Below are 19,614 nucleotides of genomic sequence, written 5' to 3'. Positions count from 1 at the left end.
TTTTTGGCCAGGATGCGACATCCCTACCTGCACCCCCAAAAACCCAGGACTTCTCTACTTTGCAGGACTTCTCTATTTTGTTAAACAAAGTTTTACTGTAAAAAACCAAAACAAAACCCACAAACCAACCTTTAAAAAAAACATACACTGGATTCACTGCTACATACAGCAAAAATGCCATTACTTTGAAAGAGAATGGCTGCAAACCAGGGAATTTAAAACTACATGTTCTTTTCCAGATGTGAATCCAGCCCTGGTGCTGGACAAGCACAGCTGTTGGCATCACTTACAGAATAAAATGAGCAAATTGGGTGTCTCTCCCAAAGCCTCACACGAAACCGAGCAACCTGCCCCAAAAAAACCAATTGCTAATCTCAATAAATTAAATACACATTTGTGTATTTAATCAAGGCAGTTTGGCCTTGATGTCAGAGGGCAATCTGAGAACTTGCAGGACTACACTACAGGCAGGGACTGTGAAACACGCGTTGAAACCTCTTAATTAACTTAATCTTAATTTACACAATGCAAATGCATGTGGAAACCCACAGTTGAGACCCACCATGTGCTCAGTTCTCATTAGGGGAATGGGGCAGGAGGAATGCAGCGCAACAGAGTGGTTGAAATTCTTGGGAGATGTGTTCACTGTGCAGATTGAGATGCAGAATCACAGTCGTTTTAAATGCAAAGCCCTAATTACAGCGTTCAAAGGTACCACTTTGAAGACACTCAACTGCTACCTGACCATTCCTGCACAAATGAGAACCAGTTTCCTTTTCTCTGAGAGGCTGCACAGCAAATCTGAAGCCACAAGGAGATGTGGGATGTGATCCAGGTCCAGAGCAGGACTCACACCCAGCTCCTCCAGAAAGTCACCTCCCTTACCTTCAGATCACTCCTCCATCTGAAATGTCCCTTCAAACCAAGACAATTCTATCATCACTCCAACAGAAGATCTGTTTCAGCAGCTGACTGGCTTAGGGCATCAAATAGTCATACAGGTTGTGCTCCAAAATACAGATGAATATTAAGATTTCAAACGAAACTGACAAAAGGTCAAACTGTACATAGCGCAGAGGGCTTTATTTTTAAATTTAATTTTAACTTTTAGACTAAAAATGCCCCGTCCTTATATCCTCCTCTTAATTTCTCCCCTCTCTCTCACCTCAAATTAATACAGAATCTTTATAAGAACAGCAATATTTTTGTCCCGTACCTTCAGAGTGCACCTTTTTGATGTGCTCACTAATTTCTCCACCCATTAAAATGTAGACTTCCTATAAAGCCTAAAAAACTAACCTTTGAATATCAGCATTTTCTACTAATCTGGGCATTTTGTCCCTGCCCAGGGCAGGAGGTTGGGAACTTGATGATATATTTCATTAGGGCCGTGGTTTGAATTTTGCCAGTTTGCACTACAAAAAAATGGATTCCCCAAAGCGTCATTTCTTCAATTTCTTCTTTTTCAACTCTTTTTTGACTACACTGATTGCCTGTAACTGCTTTCCACAGCCAGTAGCATCACGAAAAGCCTCATGCTTCTGGACAAGTTAACAGACTATTCACTTTTTCCCCTTAACTGCTTTCCACAGCCAGTAGCATCACGAGAAGCCTCACACTTTCATTATTCACCGGACAAGTTAACAGATTATTCACTTTTTTCCCCCCCTACAACATCACAGCTTCCTCAGAAGTAAACTCATATAATAAACATTTTGCTTCGTCATCAACCAATTTGCCTCCAGAGCTATTCAGAGCTTACAAAGAGCAGGAGTTCTAAAAAAAACCAAAAAGCCACCAACTTTGAATAGCCCAGTGACTTCATAACTGCAGCTTCAAAATTAGTTTTTAAGATTCATAAACACACTTAAAGAGTAAACGCCTGACTCGGATCACTTTCCAAGCCAGAGCATGACCTCTAGGTGGTGCTGAGATCCTGTTATTCCACGAGGATAAGGAAAAATCCAGTTTCTTTAACTATATTCTGGCCCATGGCCCTTCGGCAGTTACCTTCAGGCACACGGATTGCAGGTTTAGCACTTCAATTTCTGCAAATTCCTTATTGCAATAGGGTGGGTTTAAATCTATCACCGTAAAATTCAGTTCCCTCTTCAGAAAAGGGGCAGCAGCAAGTGCACAGCAAATGAAAACCCACAACAGTGAAGACACTGCAGGGAAGTCATTTCAGGGACCACAGCTCAGGTCTCAAGGGGCTGGGAAAAAGAACTTAAGATTTTTAGGAAAATAATTAGAAGGTAAGAAAGTTGAAGGCTGAACAGCAGAGATGCATGTGATAAAATAGATGAATTAGAAATGGTATTTTCAGCTTTTATAAATGAGTTTCAGTTGCAGCTAGCAATTGCTTTTTATTCTGACATTTATTACTATGAAGAATAAACTGTATTGCTGAACTGGGATTAGAACCATGGAATGGTGTGGGTGGGAACAGACCTTTAAAGGTCATCTAATCCACCCCCCTGCCACGAGCAGGGACATCTTCAACTAGATGAGGCTGGTCAAAGCCCTCTCCAACCTGACCTTGAATATTTCAAGGGATGGGGCATCGATCACCTCTCTGGGCAACCTGGGCCAGTGTCTCACCACTTTCAGTGAAAAAATTTCTTCCTTATATCTACCATCCTTTAGTTTAAAGCCATTACCCCTTGTCCTATTGCTCAAACACCTGCCCCCATCTTTCTTACAAGACCCCTTTAGGGACTGGAAGGGGCTCCAACGTCTCCCTGGAGCCTTCTCTTTCTTCTCCAGGCTCAACACCCCCAACTCTCTCAGCTTGTCCTCACAGCAGAGGGGCTCCAGCCCTTGGAGCATCTTCATGGACTCCTCTGGACCTGCTCCAACAGGTCCACATCTTTCCTGTGCTGAACTTGTTCTACTGATGACCTCACTGAAACTTCAACTCCATACTGCTGTAATCAAGCTGCCTTTGGAACTCCACATTGTCATGATAAAGCTGAAAAAGTTTAGTTTAAATGGAGATGGGCTAACCAAAGGTACTATTACCTACTTCATACCAACCCTGGTTTAGGGTGAAACAGGTTAAAACAGAAGCTTCAAGACACTCAGTGACTCCTGGAGAAGTCAGATGTTACGGAGTAAAATGCTGGGGGCAACAGAAGGCACCGTTTGACCCCAGTGTAACTGCAGCTGTGTATGTATCTGGAACAATTCACAGCCAGGAGATGTCACAGTCAAACTGGAATTTTGATAACTATATAAAATATCTCATCCCATTACCGTTTTATCTGGAGCTCGCATACTGTTGAGACAGATTAACAGCAGCATTTATGAAGGGAAAAATGGAGTTGAGAAATGCAGTCACTCCAGCGTGATCCCTCTCTGCCGTACGGATGGGGAGGAGCTTCCAGGTGCCAAACAGGTGCCTTTATTCCAGGAAAGCATTTCTCTGAGAGAAACTTTGTTATGCAATAATATAATGCCAGAAAAAGGCATGTTACTTTTTTTTCAGGAGGTTGGGAACTTGATGATATATTTCATTAGGGCCGTGGTTTGAATTTTGCCAGTTTGCACTACAAAAAAATGGATTCCCCAAAGCGTCATTTCTTCAATTTCTTCTTTTTCAACTCTTTTTTGACTACACTGATTGCCTGTAACTGCTTTCCACAGCCAGTAGCATCACGAGAAGCCTCACACTTTCATTATTCACCGGACAAGTTAACAGATTATTCACTTTTTTCCCCCCCTACAACATCACAGCTTCCTCAGAAGTAAACTCATATAATAAACATTTTGCTTCGTCATCAACCGATTTGCCTCCAGAGCTATTCAGAGCTTACAAAGAGCAGGAGTTCTAAAAAAAACCAAAAAGCCACCAACTTTGAATAGCCCAGTGACTTCACAACTGCAGCTTCAAAACTAATTTTTAAGATTCATTAACACACATAAAGAGTAAACGCCTGACTCGGATCACTTTCCAAGCCAGAGCATGACCTCTAGGTGGTGCTGAGATCCTGGTATTCCACTAGGATAAGGCAAAAACCAGTTTCTTTAACTATATTCTGGCCCATCGCCCTTCGGCAGTTACCCTCAGGCACACGGATTGCAGGTTTAGCACTTCAATTTCTGCAAATTCCTTATTGCAATAGGGTGGGTTTAAATCTATCACCGTAAAATTCAGTTCCCTCTTCAGAAAAGGGGCAGCAGCAAGTACACGGCAAATGAAAACCCGCAAACAGTGAAGACACCTTCCCTCTTCAGAAAAGGGGCAGCAGCAAGTGCACAGCAAATGAAAACCCACAACAGTGAAGACACTGCAGGGAAGTCATTTCAGGGACCACAGCTCAGGTCTCAAGGGGCTGGGAAAAAGAACTTAAGATTTTTAGGAAAATAATTAGAAGGTAAGAAAGTTGAAGGCTGAACAGCAGAGATGCATGTGATAAAATAGATGAATTAGAAATGGTATTTTCAGCTTTTATAAATGAGTTTCAGTTGCAGCTAGCAATTGCTTTTTATTCTGACATTTATTACTATGAAGAATAAACTGTATTGCTGAACTGGGATTAGAACCATGGAATGGTGTGGGTGGGAACAGACCTTTAAAGGTCATCTAATCCACCCCCCTGCCACGAGCAGGGACATCTTCAACTAGATGAGGCTGGTCAAAGCCCTCTCCAACCTGACCTTGAATATTTCAAGGGATGGGGCATCGATCACCTCTCTGGGCAACCTGGGCCAGTGTCTCACCACTTTCAGTGAAAAAATTTCTTCCTTATATCTACCATCCTTTAGTTTAAAGCCATTACCCCTTGTCCTATTGCTCAAACACCTGCCCCCATCTTTCTTACAAGACCCCTTTAGGGACTGGAAGGGGCTCCAACGTCTCCCTGGAGCCTTCTCTTTCTTCTCCAGGCTCAACACCCCCAACTCTCTCAGCTTGTCCTCACAGCAGAGGGGCTCCAGCCCTTGGAGCATCTTCATGGACTCCTCTGGACCTGCTCCAACAGGTCCACATCTTTCCTGTGCTGAACTTGTTATACTGATGACCCCAATGAAACATCAACTCCATACTGCTGTAATCAAGCTGCCTTTGGAACTCCACATTGTCATGATAAAGCTGAAAAAGTTTAGTTTAAATGGAGATGGGCTAACCAAAGGTACTATTACCTACTTCATACCAACCCTGGTTTAGGGTGAAACAGGTTAAAACAGAAGCTTCAAGACACTCAGTGACTCCTGGAGAAGTCAGATGTTACGGAGTAAAATGCTGGGGGCAACAGAAGGCACCGTTTGACCCCAGTGTAACTGCAGCTGTGTATGTATCTGGAACAATTCACAGCCAGGAGATGTCACAGTCAAACTGGAATTTTGATAACTATATAAAATATCTCATCCCATTACCGTTTTATCTGGAGCTCGCATACTGTTGAGACAGATTAACAGCAGCATTTATGAAGGGAAAAATGGAGTTGAGAAATGCAGTCACTCCAGCGTGATCCCTCTCTGCCGTACGGATGGGGAGGAGCTTCCAGGTGCCAAACAGGTGCCTTTATTCCAGGAAAGCATTTCTCTGAGAGAAACTTTGTTATGCAATAATATAATGCCAGAAAAAGGCATGTTACTTTTTTTTGGGGGGGTCTGTTTCTTTTTTTCCCCCCCTTTCAGACAGTACTTGAGTGTTCCCAAATGATTAACTTGAAATTACAATGCATCATCTCCTCCCTTCCACTGATTAAAAAAGAAAACTGATAAACTTCCCTTGCATTATGTAAAAATTCCACAAAAGAAACTGAAAACAGCAAAACCAGCTCATTCTGCTCAATTCCTTTCTTAGGCTACATAACCTGACCAGATTTGAAGAATTAAAAAGACATTGTAGCTGGGTGAGAGATAATCTGACCTCTCATGTGCTAAAATGGAATGCATTTTTCTGATAAATATTTAACATGGTGCAAGGAAACTCAGTCAGATGTTACTTTAAGTTACCCAAACTGATTTATTGACAATTTAAATGTGACATATTTACAGCACTGTTCCTAAAATAATTTAACAATTTTCATAGATTTATAAAAGTACTGATAAATAGGAGACCCTGACAATTACCAACCACAAATATTTCCCTATGCTACTGAACTACAACAGTAGTTCTTTTCTTTTTTCTTTCTTTTTTTTTTTTTCCTCTTTTTGTAAGTCCCATAACGGAGCTGCTTTACCTCCACCCAATGTGTAAAATTGCCAATACCAAAAGATAGTAAAATGAACATGCAGTGTGAAAGCTGTACCAGAGAAGTGATTTCAGATATTACACTACAGTAAAAATATTTCAATGCAAAGTGTCTTCCACACAGAATGTACTTGTGAAAAAATAAGCTTTTAAAGAGCTATTGTTTTATATCTTTATAGAAGTTAAAACCTAACAATACTAGTTCAGACATTTACAGTAACTTCCAATTCTGTGCTAGTTTCACATATACCTAATGAGTCAAATAAAACCAGTAATTTACAAACACCACTGCCTCCAGACAGTGATTAGTTAGCTTATGGATAAAGAAAAAAAAAAAGAAGGTGCTGATATAATTTAAGGTTTTGAAATTAGACTATAGTTCATTCTTATATGACACCAATTATTCTATCTGTGGATCAACAAATTATTGTGGTAAAGCCATCCATATCTCTCAAGCAGGAAGTCCGTTTGGAAGTTGGAGAGAAGATGGACTTGTATGATATGTATCTTAGGTTCCAGTAGACAAAAAAAAAAATAGCACAAAGGTGGACAATCTGAATCACAATAAGCAGCAGCATGAGATATTTGTGGGGTTTTGATTAAAGCAAACATTTTTCAAAAATGATGAAAAGTAGACACTCAATCTAATCCAATACTTGAAATGTAAAGGTTCTTTTTCACTTGCATCACTGAAGCCCCGTAACACAGTGTACACAAACAACAAATACTCATTTTTTTTAAAGAAACCCATATATTGCACAGCTAGTAGGTGCAATACCAGAACACTGGTATCCCTAGCACAAGTTTTCTGTTTTAAAAAGCTGTTTCCAACCATGCCATTCAGAGCAACTCCAAGCCAACATCCAAACCCCTTAGGAGCGGTCTGTGTACATCACGAATCCAAGTGTTTCAACAACGTGAGGAAAAACACAGGCACTTAAGATCCTTAGTGCACCAAAAGTTATAGGCCACAATTGCATGACTATGAACAGTTCAGTACCAATAATGACAAAACTAAACGAGGTCTTCCACTGATCAATCTAGAAACAAGAACTGTTCACAAAGCACTGATAAGAAAACCATTCTCCAAACAGTTATCGAACGATACGGTTAGACATTTACGAAAAATAATTGCTGCAAAGCCTAATGTAACACAATATAAACCCGACTTAGTTCAAAAGATCTAAAGTGTCCAAATTCCAAAGTCCAATTTCTCTTCTCCCCCCCTCCAAAACACCATTCGTTACATGCATTCCATTAAAATCCAAATGTGCAAAAAGTTACAACCCACCTTTAGGAGTGCATTAAAAATAGGCTGACTATTCAAAATATTATTTTAGTGGAATTTTTACAGCACCATAATTAGAATTCCAAGGGAGTTCAGAATTCTTGTTCTGGTAACAAATCAGTTGACACTGTTGATACTAGAGAACAGAAAAAAACATTTTGTGCATTTCCTGGTATCTGAGAATCATGGAGAGAACCAATTCTCATCCACGCCTAAAATCTTACTGTAGTTCAAAATGAAACTAAAGAATCACATTTGTTGGCAATAAGTTCTCCACAATAGAGCATTAGTTGTAAATTTAGTAAATTGGCCAGATTAGGAATGAGAAGCTGCTGGTACCTTGCTTAGTTGCAGAAGTACTTTTTTTTGCTTTTGTCTTTTGGGTTTTTTTTTTTTGTTGTTTTTCTCCTAAATTGTGCAGTTTGGCCCCTCCCTAGTAAGTGATTTACTATCAGGCTTTGAGAAAACGCATTAAGGTCCGTTTCTGACCTTCAGCTGGCAAGGCAATATATAAACACTTATATATACACACGTGTGCCCAGAAACACACATGTACATATATATATAAAAAATCAGTGTTCCGGTTTTTTTTGTTCTCCTTTCCTATCATTTTCTTTGGTTAAAAGTCCGAGCAAGGAAATTAAGAGGACCGAACAAAATGGATCGTTCTCCAAACGCTTCCATCCCTACACGTCACTAACTGGAAGGCTTGCATCATCCAGATCCACAAGGCCAGGATCCTGTTCCTGAGTGCCATTTTTACTTTGGGGTTCCCAGAGGCCCTGTTCAGTCACTTTGGAAGCTGATTCTCTTGGAGCGACAACCTGGATCTTGTAGCTCCCTGGCTTGGCCTTGGTAAAAGACTCGTGAAATCCTCGCTTCTCCAAGGCAGGGTGTTTGGTGGGAGGGTTGGGGACCAGAGGGCTGCCGAGAGAGGCTGCGGAATGTGGGGTGGCTGGGGCTGGGCCGGCAGGACGGGGAGCATGGTTGGGTTCTGCAGGAGGCTCGGTATGCTCCTGGAAAAGAAGAGCACATGTCAGACCGATTCACTGACGTCACATTGGAAAGATGCATTTTAAGATTTCACCCTCAGAAAAACAATTTAAGCATTTTAAGATTTCACCCTCAGAAAAACAAATTTAAAATCTGCCGAGAGAGGCTGCGGAATGTGGGGTGGCTGGGGCTGGGCCGGCAGGACGGGGAGCATGGTTGGGTTCTGCAGGAGGCTCGGTATGCTCCTGGAAAAGAAGAGCACATGTCAGACCGATTCACTGACGTCATGCTGGAAAGATGCATTTTAAGATTTCACCCTCAGAAAAACAATTTAAATCAAGACAGAAAATACACAAAGCGAAGCGTCAGCCACAGCAGCAGGAGGCAGGTGCTGTCTCAAGGCAGTGGATTATTCAATGTGAGCTTACAGCAGGGTGTGACAGCAACACCAGTTTCTTCACTCGAGGAAATTAAATTTCTGAAATCAAGCTCAGCAGCTCTTTAGTCTTTTATAATGCAGTCCAGCAAACTGAAGCTTCTAATCGTACTGAGATGTTAAGTAACCTTTTGAAGATACAAACTTTAAACGCCATTGAAAGCAACATCTTTCCCAGAGAAAAATTTCACTGAATTTCACTGAATTTTTAGAGTTGGAAGGGACCATAGAGATCATCTAGTCCAACTCCCCTGCTGAAGCAGGATTGCCCAGAGCTAGAGCATGTTACTCAGGACTGCATCCAGGCAGGTCTTGAAAATCTCCAAGGAAGGGGACTCCACAACCACAGATGTATTTGAATGTGTTCATACACATTGGCACTCATCCTAATCCCTGAACTAATGAACGTTTTACTGTTCCCTCTTCTTTGGGTACCGACCTCCCCAATAACAAATTGAGCAAATTGGTTCCAGGGCCTTTTGGGTTTATTACTGCCATTCTGTTGACCTTTATGTAATGTCTATCAGATTGATACAGCCAAATAAATGATCCACCATTTACTTACTGATAGAAATCAACTCCCAGGCTAGCTAGGAATGGTTTAGATGTCTAAAGCACAGGCACAAAATGCCATTTTAGATACCCTAGGGTATCAGGATGTGCCTGGCCTAAGTTGTATCTCCAGAACAAAAAGTTCCTCAGGTTCTGCATTGCATCTATCAGTCCTGTGAGGATGTTTCTAATACCCAGGGACAGCTAAACCAGCGCTGGATGCAGCATGAAATGCCAGGATCCAAATGATGGGTGATGGTGCAGTGAATGCCTCCCCTCCATGCGTGAGGAGCTGCGGCTGCTGCCACTTCTGCCACCACCGGTGTTAGTACACGGACTGAGGACATCGGCCAACCCATGTGTGCACACAAATCAAGTCACTTCTCAAGCACATTTGTTAGCAAAAAAAACCAAAATCATCAGACGTGTGTCCAAGATGCAAATTTACATCCTCAATGAAATACTTATTGTTTTCACAGCAGTTTTCCAAGTCTCTTTTAGAATGCTATGACGTGAATTAATGAATTTAATCATAATGGATTCTGCCAAATATTACACTACTTTTTATAAATTAACTAATATTCTTGGGTGAAGGAGCTGTGCAACTTTTTGGACTTCAGTTTTGTTTAACTAATATTCTTGGGTGAAGGAGCTGTGTAACTTCTTTTGGAGTTTTGCGTTCAATTTCAGTGAAGTATCTCACATTATTTACATTGCCTTATTTCATACCTGCGGATACTCCACTTTAAGAAAAACATTTTCCATAGGAGAACATATGATTTAGTGATTGACCTACTATTCTTATTATTACTGATTTTATTTCAACAAATAGTACAAAAGTAAGGGACATTAGGACAAGATTTCTGAAATAAACTTTTGGCTAAATTTAACTGAAGGACACTCAGATTTTACTACCCACACTGAGTGTAATTTCAGGGAAGGGACTAGGCTGCTGTATTCCTCCTAAGGTGTCCTGCTTTGAACAGTGTACCCATTATACAGTGTAATACTTCTACGTTTGAACTAATAATTTCATGCAGAGACTTATAAGCCATGCAAATCAGGCTACAATATTATCCTTCCAATTACTAGAGTTATAACGTGCATTTTTTTGTGTGCACGCATCTGTATTAGTTTGTGGGGAGCTTAAATTTAATTTTGCTTTTGCGCAGTTTCAAAAAAATGTAAAGTAAAATGGAAATATGAACTCTCATGCAAATTAGTTTTAATACTTTCCCATTAAAACGACATCACATAACTTACGTTTAAATATATAGTACTCTCTGAAGTATAAAATGTTTTTGCCATTTTTAATTTCCAATTATTTTTAAAAGTAAGAAAAAACAGTGCAAACCTGTAAGTGAATGATATAATTTATGAGTTAGTTTTCAGTAATGGTAGTGACAACAGGTAGCATTATTTTTAGTGTTTTTTTTTTTATAGTGCAAATTAGTCTCTAGTCCTAGCCCTCTGTTAAGAAGGCAAGTTTTACATGAGAGCCCACATACGTGCTGCATTCACCAGTTCTTGATGTATACCTCTGTATACAAGGATTCGACAGCCTTCTGGCCTGCCGCATCTGGAACACAGTGCAAAGCTAAGATTAGAGTAACCTAAACTTGGGGAAAGAAGAGAAAAGAGGGGAAAAAAAGAAAGAAGTGATGCAGACAGTAACAGCTAGATCGCTCAGTTAGCCCCACACAAAAAAAGGCATACACAAAGAAAAGTCACCTGCATATTTTCATTCCCCCCAAAATTCAATTTATGATGGGAAGTTGTATTTAAAAGTAGGAAGCAGCTCCCAGCTGCAATAATTGAGAGTTTAGACCGAGTTAACAGTAACAGAGTATCAATGCAAATTGCAGTGAAAGGCCAGATTTAAATGATTAGGTTTCAGATTATGGGGGTAATGATATATTCAGCATATTTCAAAGCGTCCCATAGCCAGCAAGTGAAAACCATGGCTTGCAACATCTGAACTGTGAAGTATTCCATTTGTTAAACCTGGACATACTTGGAGACACTGTGACACCACAGCAACTTTCACTATTCACAAGTTCACGTTCTTTGTTCTGAAGCTACTACAGTTTAAACACAAGTATGTCTGAAATGTTGGCATCCACGTGGCTTCACAAATAGTCAGATTTGTCACAGTGCCTCAGTTCAGTGATGCTGGATGGTGTTCACACTACGTTTCCAACAGCAAAAACCAATTCATGCGAGCAGAGATCTCAGAGAAGTTACTTTAAATTTGAATCTGTATCTGTGTATACAATAAACTATCAACAACAGAAAAAAGACAATTTAGTCGTGAGAGTTGTTAAAAACAAATTAAGATATTGTCATTTGATTGCAAAATTCAGCAATTAGAAACACCTCGCAGGAATTAGAAAGTTTCAATTTTACTTCCAAACTAGTAGCAGCACAGTGACAAAGACCATACTGAACTCAGAAGAGTTTTTTCTAGGTTAGAGCCTGCATCATCTACACGTTCAAGACAATACAATGCACATAAAGTTACATACATGTCAGACTAAGATATAAGCGCTCTATTAAAAATGCACAATATTTTATGCCAGTCTGTAAGAAAGTTCATTCATGCAAAGGTGCCACGTTACTACAGGACAGGAGAGAGGACAGGGCAAAGGGAAAAAACAACTAGAACTTCATGTGCACAAATGAACATCAACATTTTCTCTGAGGTTCAGAATAACATACGGAAGCTGCTGATCTTCCAGGTCCCCTCTGTGCTACAATGGCCCCAGAAATTGCTTTTATCCAACTGTGCATGTCTTCTGGGCTGTCCGCCTGGATCAAACAATATGTGGTATATTTAACATAATCACCTCTCAACTTTCCCAGCATCCTGAGCATCTGCATTAAAGTGACAGCCTTATCCTACTTCAGCAGTCTTATTTAAAGCCACAGGGCTTTACATTTCTTAACCCAGACATTTCTTAAAATCTTACCTTGAATTTACTATTATATATATATAATGATACAAATTAATAAGCAAAAATTAAGCATTTTGATACTGTTTACATATTGTAGATTTACATTTTTACTTTCAGCCAACAAAATAATTAAAGCCCCCACAGCAATTCTTGCAGCAGATCTGCTGACCCCTCTCAGCAGGCTCTGGTCCAAGACAGAACTTCTGTACTTTTCAGTCACTGTTGCACTTTATTTCTATGAGGTATTTACTGATGAGTTACAGTAAAATAAAAATCAGTCTCTGTTAGGGGTCAGCTCTACATTTATGTACAACAATCGAACTCAAAAATTCTTTCCAGAGCTATGAGCACCACATTCCCACAGAGCTCAGAAAAGCAAGTCTTTGTGACTCGCATTATATCAACATTTAGAAGATAACATGCTAAGGATGCAAGTGTATAGAGTGCATATGGATACATCTACCAAATAGGTACTGAAATCTAAATATTGCTGTGTTTTAGTAGATATTTTAATGTGGCAACTAACTTGAATCTGAGAACTCAATTGTTATACAAAAAAATTTAGTACTTCAAAATAAAAATTTTGAATAGATTTGATCCTACAGAATTTGAAGACCCAAATGATTTATTGTGTATTGCTTTCATATACTACCAACATAGCAGCTGCTGTTATGTGGAATATTTCTTATACCCATCTTTCTGAAATACAATGAAGATCACATTCCCTCTGAAAATCATGGCCTAATTAAATACAACTTAAAAAGCAAAACAGCGAGTGCTTCTTTGCTTTGACTATGGCAGTCTCCTGGTTTTGCCCAAAGTTGAAAAAAGGAAATTACCTGTACATAAAAGGTTCGAGAAGTTGTTACAATTTCAAAGAGATTGTCTCTCATCATTATATCACTGTAAATGAAACAACACACAAATACTTCAACAGCAAGAACTTTCTATTTTAAAAGGACTCTAAGATGTGCAGAGAACCAGAGCATTCATTATCTGAAGACCTTTGAATTTCTTTACCATTCTACTGTTGTTTTTTTTGGTAAATACCAAGTAGAAAAAGAAAATCATCTTCTCCTACTCATTTTAGTCCTAAGACTCTTAATCATTGGCATGTATGCTACTATATATATTTTTAATTGGAACATTTAAAACTGTATCATGTTAAGTTTAAAAATATTTATTGTTCTGTAAAATTTCACACTTCTATTTTGTTATGTCTTTGCAAAGTATTAGTCCTAAGCAACAGCCTGCTAAAAAAACCAACCTACTACAAATGCAATTAATTCTTTAGTATATTGCCATTTGGTGGGAGGGAAACAGCAGGAGGAAGAGTGTTCTCATCTAGATTTCAGACATTTAACATAAGGTAATGTCCTCTAAAGGTGTAGAGATTATGTAAGCAGACTCCTAAAATTGCTGTCTCAAATCAGACAGCATCCACTCATCCCTGACTCATGACTGTACAATAACTCCTTTGTTCCACCCTTGTCAAATGCATTTATCTATATATATTTTTAATTGGAACATTTAAAATAGTATCATGTTAAAAATATTTATAGTTCTGTAAAATTTCACACTTATGTTTTGTTATGTCTTTGCAAAGTATTAGTCCTAAGCAACAGCCTGCTAAAAAAACCAACCTACTACAAATGCAATTAATTCTTTAGTATATTGCCATTTGGTGGGAGGGAAACAGCAGGAGGAAGAGTGTTCTCATCTAGATTTCAGACATTTAACATAAGGTAATGTCCTCTAAAGGTGTAGAGATTATGTAAGCAGACTCCTAAAATTGCTGTCTCAAATCAGACAGCATCCACTCATCCCTGACTCATGACTGTACAATAACTCCTTTGTTCCACCCTTGTCAAATGCATTTATGTTCTACTGAATGTTACAAGTTTGAAACACAAACTAATGCAGAACCCTCAAAAACAGTTTTTTGCACAAAACCACTTGCTGTCCTAAGTAAAGAGTATCATGTTCTACTGAATGTTACAAGTTTGAAACAAACTAATGCAGAACCCTCAAAACCAGTGTTATGCACAAAACTACTTGCTCTCTTAAGTAAAGAGTATGCCACATGAATACATCAACCAAAGTTATTAAAGAGTTCTCCACTGTTTCCAACGAACAGTCCAGTCAGGAAAAAGCAGTGTACTACATCCCATGTAACTACATCTGTCCTTCCCTCCTCACCTTTGCTTGCATTCCTGAACTTTATGGACCTCCTTAAGTGGTATAACCCTGAGAGGTTCCTTTTCCTGAAAAAAAAAAAAAAGACAGAAATATTTCAGTAGAGCATATCTAACAATAGAATATAGTCAAAAAGCAGAGGTCAGGACAGTTGATGGCAGCAGACTTATGTAAATGAGACTTTCAAGGCAGCTTTCTAGTATACTCCCTCAATTCTTCATTGAGTTAGAATTTACTTGCAAGCAATCTGCAGTCAGATTTTATTTTAAAATGAGAACAGAGGGTTTATTATAGGCAATGTGTCAGAATTGTTATTCTGACAGTTTAACAGAGACAACAATGCAAGATCAAACTCCTGCTACTGTTGTATTCCCTCGTTAAAGGTAAAGCAAAAGATCTCTTCTAAAACATCCTGAAATTTGGCTGCTTTACCTTTCGCATCTTACAGTTGACCTGTAAACTATATTTTCCTTGATTTATGACACTCTACAACTCAGAATTTGTTCTTCATGCACAGATGTTCTCATGTTTCATAAGTGCAGGATTCCTTTCTGGGGATACCAGACCGTCTCAAGTACCAGCCGTTTCAAGTTCAAATGAAACCTGAAGGTACTTAAAATTTGGTCAAAACTGGTCAAAAGATTCAAGAGCGATGATTATTTTTAGTTATTCTCAATCAAGAGAAGTTATTACAGGACATAGCTAAGAGTTGCAGAATCAGCACAGCAGCCTTTTCAAATACATTTCTTCAGATTTTCTTGCAACCATCTCTGGAGAATAACACACATTTGGAAACTTACCAGTTCAGACTTGAAATATCCTATTGTGTTTTCATCTAACTGAAAGTATCTTCTCTTCCAGTTCTTCATCTATTAAAGGAAAATAAGTATTTATATATAAAACAAAAATATACTTACATATTATATATTACTAATTAATATACATATTTATAATTCCAGTCTATATTTATATGATCTTGTATAATTCCTATTTATTTAAAAATATTCAGCTATAATATCTATATATTACATATATTTATGTGGGTTGTATATATATACAGTGCCCCCCAAAATAATTCGGCAGGACTCTGCCTAATTAATTTTTTTTTAAACTGCCAAAATTAAAAATTCTGGAAGCAACTATTTTCTATTATACAAATTTTTTTCAATCTCCACTGAAACTGTAGCAACTCAGCAGCACAATGCCCCATAAGAAATGTTAAAAGACAATACATTAAAGCTTTCTAGCTTATTTTTAACTAAAAAAAGGCATGTTACAAAAAGAATCTTCATAATCCAAGATAAAATAAGTCTGAGGATTTATGAAGCATGCATATATCTTGCTTAAACTCAACTATCTGTTCCTTCTTTTAGCCTGGAAGCAACTATTTTCTATTATACAAATTTTTTTCAATCTCCACTGAAACTGTAGCAACTCAGCAGCACAATGCCCCATAAGAAATGTTAAAAGACAATACATTAAAGCTTTCTAGCTTATTTTTAACTAAAAAAAGGCATGTTACAAAAAGAATCTTCATAATCCAAGATAAAATAAGTCTGAGGATTTATGAAGCATGCATATATCTTGCTTAAACTCAACTATCTGTTCCTTCTTTTAGCAAGGCATGGCGTGATTAGTTCAACTTGTGCTAATTAGTCTGACAAGCTGTAGAATTCTTCCTCTGAACTGAAAAATGAGCTTTAAATCACATTTTAGTGATTTAAAAAGCATGCAGGCATTGAACTTCTGCCTTAATTTAGGTGAAAGTCCCTGTGTCCAAAACTTTTCCTCTCCAAAACATCTCCAGTAACGTAACACTGAAGAATGTCATGAAAAGAAGTATCACAGACATAAATTACATGCTACTGGAGGGTAAGTTTTATCTTCAACATTACTGACAATATTAAGAATGGCTAAAGTTATTGGTAATTATGTCTTTTTTTTTTTAATCATCTACTTGGCAAGTAGAACTATCACCTTAGGACTGTTGTTCTCAATTAAATACACTGATCTCAAATACTTACCACTGCTCCTTGTTTTACACAGTAGCCAGCTTTGATAATAGCATTATCTGGGGGATGCTTAGCACTAAAATATGGAAGGTGACTTTGTGACCGTTTCAAATAATTCCTATCACCCCCTTCACTGCACTCACTGATTTCTTCTTTCTAGAAAAAAAAGCAGCAAAGTTCAGACCATTCATTTTCTTCTAAAGGCGAAAGAATAACTGTATTTATTATAATAGGAAATAATTGCATCATCCCATGCTCACAAATCCCATTTCCAATTTCTTTGAAAGGAAAAAATATTTCAGCTGATTTCTAGAGACAACGAATGAGACTCTCCAAGGGCTCTGGTTGAGTATTTGCAAGCTCCATTTAGAAACTACACTAGGAAAGTGCTGAATATTCTCAAACAATATTGACAGACACTCAATAAAGAATGTTACCGACCTATAAACAAGATATATGCATGTATTTGGTGCAAACTCATAAGTTTACACCATCCCTTTCTGCCAACTGTGATTTTGTAGAGCTCTTACATCGTCCTTTAGTTCTTTCTTTTGCACATGGAAGAGTACCAGCCTACTCAGTTGTTCCTCACATGGAAATCATTCCACCAATCATCCTTGGTGGACCAACCATCCTTGAAATCTTTGAACCTTTCCATTTCTAGTTTTCAAGATGAGGAAAAAAGTGGTCAAAGACAGGACTTAGACAGCAACAAAAATATTTTCTGTTTTGCTCCTTATTCTTTTTCTAGTAATGCCCAATATTTGTGGGTTTTTCCTCCACCGTTACTGAACACTGAGATGATGTTTTCGTAGTGTGACTGTAACTCTTACCTCTCAAGTGGAAATGGTTATTTCACAATCCAGTATCTTCTATTAAAAATCAGATTGTTTTTCCCAGAATCTCTTACATCACGTTTATTTCCACTGAATTTCACTTACTTATTTTTCACACACACCACTTGATAAGACCCTTCTGCTCTAGTTTAATGCTGTCATCCCCACTACCTCTAAAAACATAGCGTACGTGTTAATCAGCTGACTTAATCACCTCCTTTTTTACCCACTTTTCCTGACTTTTAGCAATGCCAAAGTTCTGGTTTTTTAAATACCAACAATTAATTAGAACACAAAAATATGTTTTCAGCATACTGATATCTGTGATTAAAAATCAATACTCAAGTAATTCCTTATAGTCTTGTATAATTCTCTATAAACTTATGTAAAGAGAATAAAGTTCTCAAAACAAAAAACCCAGTCAGTACCAATTAAAGGTGCACATCAAAGTGTAAGTCCTCCGAGCAAGGTGAGAAGCCGATAGCAATAATGTGATATATAACTCATTCTCACCAGTAAAACAATAAAACTTCCTCTATCAGACAATTCCAGGCTTGTTTTAAGGGTATTACCTGGGTAGGTGTGATGATAGGAACACCACCAACAATTTCTGTCCTGTAAGACACTTGCTTCTTCCCACCTGGGCTTTCAGCTTGACGATTTGCATTATCCATTTGACACAGAGGATCAGACTGCTTTGGTACCTAAAGGTGGAATACAATAATTAACATGAAAAGGTTTAGGAGTACCTAAAGAAAGCCCTATTCAAGCATTTTTAATTTGTCTTCAGCAGGATTTAACAAATGTTCTCTAATTGTAAAAGGCCACTGTAAAAGGCCGGAAATAGCTTACATGAAAATTTGTTGCAATGGCTACACTTCAGTTCTCAGAAGAAAACTGGGCCAATAAAGACATTTCACCAGTTGCCTTGAAATCTAAAAATCAATTCCCAGCTCTCCTGCAAGTGCTATACTTGATCTTGAAGAAGCACTGCTGACTTGCAGAAGAACTGGTTCCTTATTTTTCACTTGCTTTCAGTTTTAGCAACAAATGCTGCTGACTGGAGACACCCCAGTGCCTGTAGAGCCAGCACATGAAGGCCACAAATACAGGGCTACTCTACTGTGGCTTTTGTCAACCAGGATGCCCGAGCAGTATGACATCTGCACTCACATTCCAATACTCATAGTGCAGACTTTCTGTACTGTCTCCTACACACAATAGCTAAATTCTGTCCAAAATTACTCCAACTACCTATTTCTAATTATCATTAACTAGGTTGGATGAGGCTTTGAGCAACCTGGTCTAGTGGGAGGTGTCCCTGCTCCTGGCAGGGGGTTGGAACAGGATGATCTTTAAGATCGTTTCCAACCCAAATCATTTTATGATTCTAAGATTAGCTAATTCTCCCAAATGATGAACTAAAGCAATCAAAACACCACAGGAATTTAATTTCCCAATAAGTGTTTTGATCTGAAATGTTTACTCACATTTCTGAGTTTGTGCAAGAAGCAAACATCCGTAACCTAAGAAATGTACTAATTGGCTACCTAAGACATTTTCATTTATCCTTTCACCCCTAATATTAATATAATAAATTTGAAGTGACTTCAACAAAGAGATCAAGAGTCTCACACCAAAATATCCAAGCCAGCAACCTACTGGATATTTACATAGGACTTCCAAATTCCTTCAGAAAGAAGGGGCACACAGATTGTCTTCACACACTGAATTACCACGCAAGACTGTGGCACATCCAAAACTTGAAATTGAACTGATCTAGACAAAAACAAAGCTACTTTATACTCTGCTGTGATTCTAGTTCCTATGCCCAGGACAGCTTATTTCACAAAAAAAGCCAACAACAGTCCACAAAGAAGTACAAACAGTCCCGAGAGCACAAAAGTCAGCCTGGGACAGCTTCCTCCTGGCCAAGTGAAGGTGGCAACTTGCTCAGTTGTGCCCTCAGGCTCATTCTCTCACCTCCCTGGTCCCCTCAGCCCTGCACAATGCCCAGCTTTGCCAGCGGAGGTAGAAGGGGACTCTGTTCATAGCCAAGTTTGAGCCTGAAGGACAAGACGTTCTCTGCACACAGACAGAATCATATAATGGTCTAGGCTGTAAGGGACTTGTCAGATCATCGAGTCC

General features: G+C 38.6%; 1 protein-coding gene across 6 annotated transcripts in view; it reads right to left on the bottom strand.

Annotated features, from left to right (window-relative positions):
* Positions 1–5,951: 5,951 nt before the first annotated feature.
* The window catches only part of PLEKHA1 (pleckstrin homology domain containing A1), a 39,351-nt gene continuing 25,688 nt past the window's right edge, over positions 5,952–19,614 (bottom strand). The window contains exons 7-15 of one of the 6 annotated variants that reach the window (XM_014945323.1): positions 16,643–16,786; positions 15,419–15,487; positions 14,622–14,686; positions 13,262–13,325; positions 12,187–12,276; positions 10,977–11,047; positions 10,732–10,822; positions 8,634–8,725; positions 5,952–8,411 (exon numbers count right to left, since the gene is read on the bottom strand). In XM_014945323.1, the coding sequence (XP_014800809.1) occupies positions 8,174–8,411; positions 8,634–8,725; positions 10,732–10,822; positions 10,977–11,047; positions 12,187–12,276; positions 13,262–13,325; positions 14,622–14,686; positions 15,419–15,487; positions 16,643–16,786 (924 nt within the window). In that variant the 3' untranslated portion in view covers positions 5,952–8,173. Of the gene's footprint in view, positions 8,412–8,633; positions 8,726–10,731; positions 10,823–10,976; positions 11,082–12,186; positions 12,277–13,261; positions 13,326–14,621; positions 14,687–15,418; positions 15,488–16,642; positions 16,787–19,614 lie in introns of all 6 variants that reach the window. The other 5 variants (XM_014945324.1, XM_014945325.1, XM_014945327.1 and 2 more) reach the window with 5 other exon arrangements.

The sequence above is a fragment of the Calidris pugnax genome, unplaced genomic scaffold (genome assembly GCF_001431845.1).
Source record: "Calidris pugnax isolate Ruff unplaced genomic scaffold, ASM143184v1 scaffold89, whole genome shotgun sequence".
NCBI lineage: Eukaryota > Metazoa > Chordata > Aves > Charadriiformes > Scolopacidae > Calidris > Calidris pugnax.
This window is presented reverse-complemented; position numbering and strand designations above follow the sequence as displayed.